The sequence below is a fragment of the Colobus angolensis genome, unplaced genomic scaffold, assembly GCF_000951035.1.
Source record: "Colobus angolensis palliatus isolate OR3802 unplaced genomic scaffold, Cang.pa_1.0 Scaffold286, whole genome shotgun sequence".
NCBI classification, from domain to species: domain Eukaryota; kingdom Metazoa; phylum Chordata; class Mammalia; order Primates; family Cercopithecidae; genus Colobus; species Colobus angolensis.
This window is the reverse complement of record NW_012116110.1, coordinates 2,645,548-2,658,198: the sequence shown is the minus strand read 5'-3', so window position 1 is coordinate 2,658,198 and position 12,651 is coordinate 2,645,548. Positions and strand designations below refer to the sequence as shown.

Sequence of the window (12,651 nt, the reverse complement as noted above, 5' to 3'; positions counted from 1 at the left end):
CTTTTTGATACTTGTCATTCTGACTGTTGTGAGATGGTATCTCATTGTGGTTTTGATTTGCATTTCTCTATTGATCAGTGATGTTGAGCTTTTTTCCGTATGTTTGTTGGCTTCATAAATGTCTTCTTTTGAGAAGTGTCTGTTCATGTCCTTTTCCCCCTTTTTAATGGGGTTGTTTTTTTCTTATAAATTTGCTTAAGTTCCTCGTAGATTCTGGATATTGGACGTTTGTCAGTTGATAGACTGCAAAAATTTTCTCCCATTCTATAGGTTGCCTGTTTATTCTGATGATAGTTTCTTTTGCTGTGCAGAAGCTCTTTAGTTTAATTAGATCCCATTTGTCAATTTTTGCTTTTGTTGCAATTGCTTTTGACATGTTCGTCATGAAATTTTAGCCTGTGCCTGTGTCCTAAATGGTATTGCCTAGATTATCTTCTAGGGTTTTTATAGTTTTGGGTTTCACATTTAAGTATTTAATCTACCACAATCCCATTACTGGTATGTATCCCCCGAAATATAAATCATTGTATTTTAAAGATAATGTACACATACGTTCATTGCAGCACTACTCACAATAGCAAAGACATGGAGTCAACCCAAATGCACATCAATGATGGACTAGGTAAAGAAAATGTGGTGCATACACACCATGGAATACTATGCAGCCATAAAAAGAAACGAGATCATGTCCTTTGCAGTGTCATGGATGGAACCGGAAACCACTATCTTCAGCAAATTGACCTAGGAACAGAAAACCAAACACCATTATGTTCTCATTTATAAGTGGGAGCAAAACAATGAGAACACATGGACACAGGGAGGGGAACAACACATACGGTGGGGAGAGCTGTTGCAGGAGGTGAGCATTAGGATAAATAGCTAATGCATGTGGGGCTTAACTAGGTGATGGACTGACAGTGCAGAAAACCACCATAGCACACATTTACCTGTGTAACAAACCTGCACATCCTGCACGTGTATACTGGAACTTAAAGTAAAATAAAATATTTAAGAAAGAAAAATCAAAGCACAACAAAATTAATAAAAGAGGCCAGTCATTAAGCAAGCAAGATGTTAGTATTAAGATTACAAAACACTGAAGCAAATGTCTACAAAGGCTCACCATTGGGCTCACCAAAGGCTCACCTGGTTTTTCCCCTGGATGCTTAAATATCACCTTTCTGCACTAGATGCACTATATCCATATATTAGAGCCTGAAAAAGTATGTACAATTGATGTCCAGATACCTATGAATTTTAATGTTGTAATAATAAACTCTGAAAAATTACATTGCAGCACTTTTTTTTTAATGTTGCTTGCAGAAAACATTTTTCAAAGGGAGGCTTTTGAGTTCTCTGTACTACCTGGTCACTGGGTCATTTCCTTTCTGTTTTCTTAGGTTTTCATGGGTCAGTTCCTTTTATATCCAAAAGATATAAAGAAGACAGTGTGCAAGTGGTACACTATTATATGGAGGGTGCTATGATTTTTTATTTTTTTTTAGTTTTTTGAGCCGGAGTCTCGCTCTGTCGCCCAGGCTGGGGTGCAGTGGCGCGATCTCGGCTCACTGCAAGCTCCGGCCCCGGGGTTCACGCCGTTCTCCTGCCTCAACTTCCCGTGTAGCTGGGACTACAGGTGCCCGCCACCACAGCCGGCTAATTTTTTTGTATTTTTAGTAGAGACGGGGTTTCACCGTGTTAGCCAGGATGGTCTCGATCTCCTGACCTCGTGATCTGCCAACCTTGGCCTCCCAAAGTGCTGGGATTACAGGCGTGAGCCACCGTGCCCGGCCGCCATTATTTTTTTGAAGAGAAGCAACGTGGCCTTCAAAAGAAACAATTCAGAAGGTCTATACAATGGCCCCCTTGTTAATATTGAGAATGAGCTCAAATTTCATCATGATTCTTTGGTTTAGTATCATTTACACAGAAAATAAAAAGGGAAGATAATCAGTGGGGAGTGGGTTTTCTGTAGCATGGGAGAGAATTAGAGTTGGTTCAAAGGCAGGCTTTGGAATAGAGAAATCTGATATGCCCCGCTTGCTATTTTGTAGGATACTGAAAGCTAGTATGACTATGTCAGAGTTTCAAGCCTGCTAGAATTTGTTCTGCAGATGTGTAGACAACCACATTGATAAGATTTATAGGTAAGCACTTTAAATTTGTGAGATGCTAATATCTGGGGCTGGGCTTGCCCCTCTCTGCATTTTTTTTCCTCATTAGACTTCTCTCTAAAACTAGGGAAGGCATCTTCTATGTGAAAATATAATTTCTTCAAAGTAGGAGGGTCTTGAAAACCCTTCTTTAGATGTTTTGATAGCAAACAGTTCTGGCACAAAGCACCACAATGATGGGAGAAAAACCGCCTCTCATGCACTGTCATCCTTCTTTGATCTTTACCTCTTTTGCAGTGTAATCTCCAAATCAATTCCCTGAAGGTTTTGTGCTTTTCTCCTCTAATTGCCATTAGAGAGGGCTGTGAATCCTCCTACTTCCTCACTCTGCATAGTTTCTAATGTTCTCTTTGACCAAAGTTATTCAGTAAAATTAAAGGGGATGGGAGAATCAAAGGCCATGCGTTTTCAGAATGATGCTGTCATTTTTGTGGGGTCCTTACCATTTTGAAATAGTTCAGGGCAGGGGGTTGGCAGTTGCAGTTTTTCAGCATTTTCATGGAGCAGAGATCTCACCACCTCAACAGAACCACTTAAGGGCATTCATTTAAAAGCTTAGAAAGGCTGGAGCCTTCCTCACTAAAGGCAGCATCTTGCAACCTGATGAATACCACACTGCATGAGGAAACCCATGCTGCCCTTGCAGTCTCCCACCTTCCTCTTTCCCCATTTATTAAACTCATGGTAGCTCACGAGAAGCATTCAGTTTTAATTTGTCTTGCTTGACTTCATTACCTCCTACCATACGTATGCATGCTTAATGAAAATTGTCAGTGGGCTTCCAGCTCAGACTCAGCACATGCTACCCAGAAGATGGATCATGGTACAGGTATTTAGTATATGCCAGGCACAGTTCTAAGTGCTTTGCCGATATTAGCTCCTTTAGTCCTCACGTAGGCGTGTGGGTTTATTTTAATCTCCATTGTATGGATAAGGACTCCAAGACACAAAGAAAGTAGGTAAATCTCCCAAGACTAGTTTCAAAATTGGAATTTGAACCATGCAGCTTGATTCCAGAATTCATGCTGTTAACTACTACATCAACATCAGACCAAAGTAATAATCTGAAAGAAATGCTGAGCATTTCTTCTTTGAAGTCTTTAACTCTTATGTAAGATTAAATGACCAAAAAACAGACTTTTATTCCTAGAGTCCCTTTTGAAAGAAATAGGAGACAAGAGAAACTTGTCTTTACAGCCTAGTAGACTGGTTTCAATCCAGACTCCAGTTATACTAGTACGTTAGACTTGTTACTAATTTCTCTAGACCTCATTTGCTTAATCTGTGAGGTAAGGATATGACCATAACACCTACTCCATAAGGTTTCCATGGACATAAACCTATGCAATGCATTGTGCTAGGTGATACACGTGAGCCGTTAGTATTTTAATACTGCCTTCAATCCTTTGTGGAAATAGAATAGTAACAGAAAATGAGTCAACTGTGTATCAGATCTATTAAAGTGATATTGTTTGATAGAAGATAATCAGAGACATAAATTTTATTATACAAGGTAGGTCAATGATCTGTCTTCCACAGGTGAACTAGTTTTCTGCAATATCTTTCTTAAATTTGTGACACAAGGCCATTGTGAGTGAAATGGTGTTGTAGCGCAGTGTGTCAGGTATTGATTTCATGCTGGGGTGGGCCTGTGTTGTCCCAGTTCTGAATTACAGCAGTGTATCACATCTGCTTGCAGCGCTCCCAGTTCAGCTTCCGACTGCGTAATAGTCACGGAGCTGGGATTTACCAATCTCTTCAAGTTAATTAGAAATGGAAAATCAGCATAGTCATAGAGGAAAAAATAAATAAGATGGCGATGCTCCAAGGATGTGGGGATTCTCCCCGATTGGAGTTGTCAGGTCAACTGCTCCTACTGATGTCTGATGCCTGGGGGGAATGTGGGAGCTGAAGAGGGGTTGTGTCAGGAACTCCCTTCTCTTCTCACGCTCCCAACTTACCTCCTCTGTGTGAAATTATCCAGTTTCTACCTTCAAATTGAAAAGCTATCCTTTATTCTCTCTCTCACCACAGGAGTCCTAAAGACTATACCTTCCAACTCAGCAACTATTTCATAAAGCCTCCTTAGAAAATGATGGGGGTGGAAACCCTACTTAAGGAAACTCCCTTCTTTATAGACAGCATCTCAGGTGGCACTTTATGGGTTAAACTTGTGTTGCAGAGAAAGGGTATCAAGTGGCTTTCCAGGACATAACCCCCATTTAAAAACTGCCATCTCTAAAAGGTGAGCCAAATGCCCATTAGTTTACCCTGCTTTCTATGAAAGGAACAACTCAGTGTTTGAGTTTGCTTCTGTCTCAGTGTCTATCATCTACACAACGAATTATCAGGGCGAAGACTGTCAATCACGGCTAATAAAAACCTCAGAACACGACAAAGATCTCTTTTCCTATAGATATATTTGATGATAGCCCTCACTCTATTATGTCACATAAATCAAAAAGGAAGCATTTATCTCATTAGGAGGCACCCCTTCTCTCCCGGTGTCCTCGCCCCTCCCCCTGTGCCAGTTCGCAGTCCCTCAAAGATGCTTTGTGCAAGAAAGTGCAAGTTTCCCGTTCTGGCTTTATTTTTGTTCCCTTTTGCTCCCCTCCTGGCTCCCCCCCAAACCAGGCTAGCAAAGCAATGGCCCCGGTTCCCCCCCAACGCCTGACCTGCGTTTACTGGGAGGAGAGCGGGAGAGGGAGCGCGCATTCCGGAGCAGGCTGCTTTGACTCCGACCACAGGCTGTTTTGTGCAGGCTGTCCCTCTCCTTCAGAACCGTGCATCCCCTCCCCGAAGCAGCAGGCAGTGTGCCTCCATTCAGCCACATTTGGTATGCATGAGCACGGCTGCAGAGAGAGGGGAGGTGGCTTTCTTAAGAAGGTTCAGGGGCTCAGGCAAGGCTACTTGACTAGTCTTCCAAGTTCCAGGAAGCCTCTGCCCTAATGGAATTTGCAGGTGTGGAGATGACCATGGGATGCCAGAGCCGTGGGGGACCGTTTATTTTCTAGGCATTGCTCAGGTTTTCAGTTTCTTGTTTTCCTGGTGGAATTTGGAAGGGGTCATGAATCAGGCTGATGCTCCTCGACCCCTAAACTGGACCATCCGGAAGCTGTGCCACGCAGCCTTTCTTCCATCTGTCAGACTTCTGAAGGTACTGTAACTTGCAGCCTTGAATGGCGCTAATTATGGTTTTCAGGTTTAAATACCCAACTTGGGGACTTGGGCTGGGACGCACCTTTGCGGGAGCCTAAATGCGTGCAGTATTGGCTCTGTGGTCCGTGGCTGGAGAGAGGTTCTCAGTACTCCTCCCCTCCCCCCACGCCCCCCACCCACATCCCGTGGTGTCAGACAAGAGGCTAGTGCGAACCACACTTGAGAAGGAGATTTTGATCTCAGAAAATGGGCTACCTGGTGCTCCCCCACCCCTTTTAACCATTCCTAAAACAGAATTAATTAACTTCTTTGGGAGGGTGGGAATAGTAGTGGAAGTGAAATCTCTTACTCCCTTGTGTTTGGCTCCTGGGCTTTTCTTTCTCTCTCCCTGGGGAAGCCCTTCGACCCACTTTCCCTTTAAATGGAACCTGAGAGAACAAAGGATTCTCCTCATTAATTTAAAAGCTTTGTGTAGTTAGGTGGCCAGTCAGGTGAAGACGAACAAAGAAAGAGCCTCCTCAGACAGTGACTTTTTTGGTGCCCTTGTTTTTAGAAAAGGCATAAAAATGTGAGTCTCCTGAGTGGAATCCGTAGTGGGAAAGTATTGTTAAGCATATATTGTATGTCGGCTCTCTCTCTAGCTGTGAGTCACACAAAAGAATGGCACTACACCTGAGCAGGAATTGCCACCGTGTATCTGCAGCGCTTCTCTTTCCAGAAGCACATGCATTAAAGATACTGAAAAAGTCCATACAACTGTGTACTAATCCACCTTCATGATCTTTCTTGTGGGGGAGGGGAACACAAATTAGATTTAAAGGTGCAGGAAACAGGTATTTTTGCCCAGCAAATAGAAGGTGGTAACACTTAATAGAGAAAAATGCGTATCTCTGATGTTCTCTATCCATTTGAAGTTAAAAAAAAGGCAAAGTTCTTAACACTCTTTTCCTGAGTATATATGCCCTTTTGATTTAATGACCACTGAGCATTGAGTCCAGTGGGCTACAATGGAGAATTAATGAATTAGCCCTGAATACATTACACTTGCAGAATTTTGTTCTGAGGCTGTGTTCTGGTTAGGTTAGGTTTGATGTGGACAGTTAGTTCCATACAGCTAAGTGGTGCCTCACAACAGAGTATTACCCCTTGCCTGAGTTTTCCTTATCTTGTTAAACACCAACTGGTATTAACTTTCAACAAAGGCTGCCCTAAGTGCTGTTCAAACTCCCATCATATGGTTGTCATGGTGATGGCTTGCTTCTCTAGGGACTATTTAGGAGGAAAGGCAGGTTTGGGTATGGTTAGTAGAAGAGACTTTTCCTTGGGTGTGTTTTTGCTGTATTGGAACAACATGTGTGATAGGGCAAGAAAAAGAATGAGGCCAGAGAATTAACAAATCATTGTACATTTTCTCCAGAATCACTAGTGAATCAAGAGTCAGGGGCAAAGAATGGGCATATCTAAGTCTCACTGAAAAAATTCAACTGCAGTAATTCCATGTGCAATGAGAAATATTTTTTCGGTTAAAGTCATATATCAGCTCTAACCCAAAATAATGCTTTTTAACTCTTCTTGACAGATACGTGACTATCACTCTCAATATATTATTAATATTCTAGTTTTTTAAAATGGAGAACGTTATTCATTTAATAGTCACAAAACCAGCAGAGAAATACCAACCTGAGGTACTTCTTTTAGGATAAGCTGTCTTTTTAGGAGAGCTCTGTCATCTTTTTTAACTGAAAGTACTGTCCATACTATCTATCAGGAGACATTGTTAATGCTACAGCAATACTTTCATTGGCATATAGCTCAGTCTTACCCCATCCTTTATTAAAGTGATACTTTGTAATAATTTATTGAATAAAATGCATTACTGTGTGTCCTTCTCGTTTTTTCAATATCTAAAAGACAGGATGGAACCTTACTAGAGAACTTTTTTCCCAAATGACATCTGTATTTTTGAAAGATCATAGCTATCCTGTGAGACTTCAGATATTGAGCACATTTCAAATTCTTAAAGAAATAAAGTCATACCAAGTTCTTTCAGCAATACTTAGAGAGAAATAAAAGCTGCTTTGGTATATGAGCAATTGTATTATCCACTCTCTGGCTGTGAATGCTTTGTGTTCTTTTCCTCTGGATTGTGTTTGTCGTGTGTTTGCTTTGCTAGTTCCTATGTATTCTTGCCCTGGTTTTATCTTTTGAGCAAAATGTAAGTTCATGAGTCATAATTTGCATATTTTGGTAAATGCTCTTTCTGGTTTAATCTAGAAATGAAATATTTAATAACAGTATTTCTTATGTCCCTTCCTTTCTTTCTCCTCCCTCCCTTCCTCCCTCTTTCTTATTCCACCTTCCTCCATACTACCACCACTATGTTAATTTGATGGATGGATTCTCTGGGAATCCAGTAGATTGTTGAAATCTTAAGGTAACAAAGCCAATTCTCCTATTCAACAGGTAATTTTTATTCCTCTTCCAAGCATTGTTCTGATATGACCTGCCCTCTCTCAGTGCCCCTACATGTCAGTAAATGCAGTGTAGGTCCTGATGGCTTGATCAGATTTAGCTAAACTCTGATCAGTCACCATTTCTGACAGACTGGACTCGAGCCAATTTCCCTTTCTATCCTTTTCCTTAAAAATGTGTGTATCTTTGCTAACTTACTTTGGTACCATGTTAATATTTAGAAATGGCTTCATAATCCTATTTCCTTATTTTCCATTTCCTACTAGAAACAGGATACTACAGAATTAGAAGGGGAAGGCCAGTATCTGAAGCACGAATTAAACCCAATGAGCATTGAAATATACTTATTATTCCTCCTGAAAGCATCTCATTTGTTGTTTTGTCCATCTCAGAGCAAATTTTCAACATGCCAACAAACTCACATTTTGAATTTGGGGTTGCATTTGGAAATAAGACTTGGAAATGAATTTCTGGACAGGCACACAATGATGATAGCCAAAAGACAGAGCCTGTTTTCAAATGGGTAAATTTCAAATGGGACCCTTTCCAAATCATTTCTCTTCTGTTGTCGTTTGCTTTATTCTTACGTGTTTCAAGATTGCATCTTACTATTAATCACAAAAAAAGTCAAGTTTATGTCAGTGACAGAATGTTCTTAGCATATTTCATATTCATTATCAGGTCTATCTTTGCCATTGTTTTATTTGGAAGATTTTATTTTGGTAACATGTTGAATCTGAAGATTATTTTTAGGGCAGAGAGTTTTCTGTGTATTGAAGTCTTGGCGAACTTACTGAAGGGAAGGCTTCTGAAAAATGGGTTGCATTGGGAGAAAGGAAAGCACTGTATTTGTGACAGATTTTGGAAAGACATTTAAGTCAGTGTGTTAATGAAGCCCAAATGATTAGTATCATTTTTAAGACTTTCAGATTTTTATATTGAGAAATCATAAGACTTTGCTCACTTTAAGCAATGTCAGAAATATAATAAAGAAATTATATTCTGGAAAAGTCAACCTAGACACTGGGTCCTAATTCCACTGTGTTCCTAACCAGCTGTGTGACCTTGGGCAAATTACTTAATCTTTCTGTCGCTTGATGTCTTCTTTAAAATGAAGGGTTTGGGTCTTGACTGGATTTAGATCCAATGTCCTCATTCCCTATGCTGAAACCTGCTATGCTCCTTGGGCATTGAAGAATGTTGTCTATTTGGACTGAAAGAATCGAATATTAAAATGGAAGAAGGAAATGGGTACAGTAAACAACAGTGTTTAAATCATATTAGCTTGGTGCAAAAGGTTTTTAATGGCAAAAACCACAATTACATTTTCACCCACCTAGTAGAAGACCTTGTCTGCTAAGCTACAGCATTAGACCATTGTCTTGAAACTAGGGGGAAGGGGGAGGCAATTAAGAGAATTTTTGCAGTGAGGTGATCACCAGATTTAGGTATTATATAGTTGCTCTGGCTGTAGTGTCTAGAATGGGCGAGGTGATGCAACTGGAAGCTGAAAGATTAGATTAGAGGCCTGGGGAATTGATGAGAACCTGGCTAAGGCAAAAGTAATGAAGGTAAAATAAACAGGGCCTTGCTAAATGGACTAGTTGTGGTGGAGAGAGGAATCTAGGATAACTTCTGAGTTTCTATCTTTGCTGTAGAGTTGGGTGGCGGTCCCAGCATCTAAGAATAAAGATCCTGAGAAGGAAGTATGGCCATTCTCACTTTGCAGTTCCTTTTTTCACGGTCTAGAAAGGGAATTTCAGTTATTGACTCTAGTAGGACTGACAAAAGTAAAGAAAATTATTCCTTATCTCACTCATCTCATTAATGAGGATGAGCCCCATTGAGTGTCCAATAGCAGAATTCTTTGAGGTAAATAATATTCCATCAGTAATGTCACTGTATTTTTGTTATATTCCCTGCCTTCTGATGAAACTATGCAGAGTTTTACATAGTAAATTCCCTTTTTAATTTTTTTTTGGAGCCTAGTCAAAAGCCCAAACTCTTACTTTTTATCCTTTCTCTTTTTAATACAGAAGTATTAAAGTAAAGTAGGTAACAGAAGAGAATTAATTGAAGGAGAAATGATCAAGTTAGGCAATCAGATCAGCACAGATTTCACCCAAGTGCTAATGTTTACACTTCTATAATTCCACATAATGGTAACCAATGTTCATTCTATTGTCTGTGGAGCAAAGTAAGATCCAAATAACCAAATGTATTTGTTCTGTCTTCTATAGTTGATATCAGACATTCCAGGAACTGACTTCCCTCTGGTGTTCTCAAACTCTTCAAGGAACAATTACTTTGACATTTGTTTCAGTTGTATTTTAAATTTATGACCTTCAAGTTGTCCCATTCACATCTAAAATTCTGAATCTTTACAAAGGAGGTAGAATAATGTCAATAAGCCAGAAACTTGGCTTAGCCCGGACAGGGCACTCCTGAGCCACATGCTAGGGAGCAACAGTTAAGTTTCCACCACAGGACAGGAAATAGACACCCATTATGTCTAGGTGAATATATCGACGAATCCTGGCAAGCAAGGCCAGGAAATTTGTAATGGACTAATTCCATTAAGTGCCTTGAAGATGGGAAACTTGAAGAATAAACTACTTTAGGAAAACATGGTGTACTGTTAGGCAGAATTTTAATGGCTACAAATAAAAGAAACTTCCCGTCTTTCCATCTCAGCCTGCCAGCCTCAGATTCCCTTAAAAAAAAAAAGTGAGAAAGAAAAGAATAAAAGAAAATGGGACCAAACTAGAACCCAGGAGAGAGGGAAAACTGTCTGGTGTGTATCAAATGGTGGCTTCGACTCAGGCTGCTGAACCGTGAACCATGTGACTTGCCTTTTTGTGAAATGTTCCTCAGGCAGCTTAAGGGAAATTCCTGAGGCAACAAGAAACCCTCCTGTCTCTCTGGAGAGTTCTGTCTCCTGATGACCTTTTTTGTGGAGGCAAGAATGAAAATGTGTGGTCACTGGGGAGTGAGGAGGAAATGGCTGGGACATCCAAGTCCAGGGGCCACTGCACTCTGGGATGCTTGGAGGCACAGTAATGCCCCTGGCAAGGTCTGTCTCAAGGGAAAGGGCCCTGCCGTCCTGTCCTGGCAGATGACTTCCTGCAGGGAGCCAGGACTCTGCCTACCCAGCAGTGGTTCCACACCCCCCCCTCTGCTCCTCTGCTGGTGTAACCTCAGCTGGCTCCAAGTTAATTTTCAGATCATATTTTTTCTCCCTTTCCATTATCTAGCATGAAAAAGAGTTTTACAGGCTGTGACCAATGAAACGTATTGACAAAATGTTTAATGAATGGACAAACACACACATGAAAGATACATGAAATACCAAGAATGCTTAGAACCACTTGGGGAGCTTGTGAGAAAAGCAAATAGTCAGGGCCCACTCTCGGAGGTGTTGACTGAGTAGGTAGGTGGTGGGTTCAGGAATTTGCATTTTCACAGTTCTGCCAGTGATTCTGAAGTCCAGAGCTCTTGGAAGGACCCCACATTGAAAAAAGCTGCCATAGATTCAGCTGAGCTGGATGGAAACTTAATTCAGCGGCCCCTCTGATGCTGGCATCCGGGAAGAACAGATTTTGTGTTAGTCGACAGTGGGAGCAAAAGGTTTTAAGAAACAGTTCTCAGGTTTTCAAAATGTAATCGTGAAAGATCATTAACAGAAAGAGAAGTAAAATGAGTTCAGCTGCCCTGCTCTGAGTTCTAGATGATACAATCTGAAGAGGTGTTTCTTCCTATTTCTTTTTATTTTCTGTTTGTTTATATGATCATTTCTCTGTATTTTTTTCATGAAAATTTTTAGTCACATGATGTGAAATTTCAGAATTTTCTATGCTATTGAACTTATATGGAGATATGTGGTTGTGAATGAGAGCTCCTTAAAACAAGTCTTCATGGTCAAGATTCTGGAATATCCTCCATATGCCTCCTTTCTTTATTCCACTATAATGAATCATCCTTGGGCTTGCAGTGGTCACTCAAGGGTATGTCCCTTAGATTCCAAGGTATGTGATAGGCTCAAGTGAGAAGTGGCGGTTTCACTTGGGGGCAAAGGCCTAAGCAGCCATAAATGATGCCCGTAACTCTACTCCCCCACCCAACCACCTCCACCCCTCAACTTTCAAAAGCTAACCAATGATTCTGGACAGAAAAGAGGAAGAAGAGAACATTTAGGGCTTTCATTTGGAAAAGTTTAATTATATTTACAATTAATTTTATACTTGGGAAAATTTTTAAATGCTGCTTAACATTAAATATTTAATATGAAAAAATAGAGTGAACACAATTTTCTTGGCTCTTGAGCATGTGGCAAAGATACAGTGCTGTGACTGCTAGGGTGGGGTGTTTCAGGTATAACAAAATCTCTAGGAAGGGCACACTTAGTTTTTATGTTTATCACACAGAAGATTTGTGTTTAACAATCTGTGGGAATTCTGATCTAACCATCGCTTCTTTTCTTCTCATTTTCAGAGAGACATGCATAGGAGTGGCAGTTTAGGGATAGCTTTGATCAGTTTTATTTCTTTTCCCCCAAATAAGTAAAGATTCTTCAAGGTTTAATGCATAGGTAGGTAGGTAGGTAGGTAGGTAGATAGATAGATAGATAGATAGATAGATAGATAGATAAAATAGATTAAATAGATAACTGATAAGGAAGGTAGGAAGAATTCCTACATTTCACGTATTGAATTGTCTTACATGAAGAAAGTTTCATCCAACACAATGAGTCCTTGAATCAGTGTTTCTCAAAGTGTGATCCAAGACTGTCTATGATAGAATCAGATGACAGTGACTTCACATAGACCTGCTAAGTTAAGCCCCTGGG

General features: G+C 40.4%; 1 protein-coding gene across 1 annotated transcript in view; it reads left to right on the top strand.

Annotated features, from left to right (window-relative positions):
• Positions 1 to 5,019: 5,019 nt before the first annotated feature.
• Positions 5,020 to 12,651, top strand: part of TRPM3 (transient receptor potential cation channel, subfamily M, member 3) — a 588,224-nt gene continuing 580,592 nt past the window's right edge. Inside the window, exon 1 of the mRNA XM_011948911.1 lies at positions 5,020 to 5,331. Coding sequence (XP_011804301.1) covers positions 5,155 to 5,331 — 177 coding nt within the window. The 5' untranslated portion in view covers positions 5,020 to 5,154. The remainder of the gene's footprint in view (positions 5,332 to 12,651) is intronic.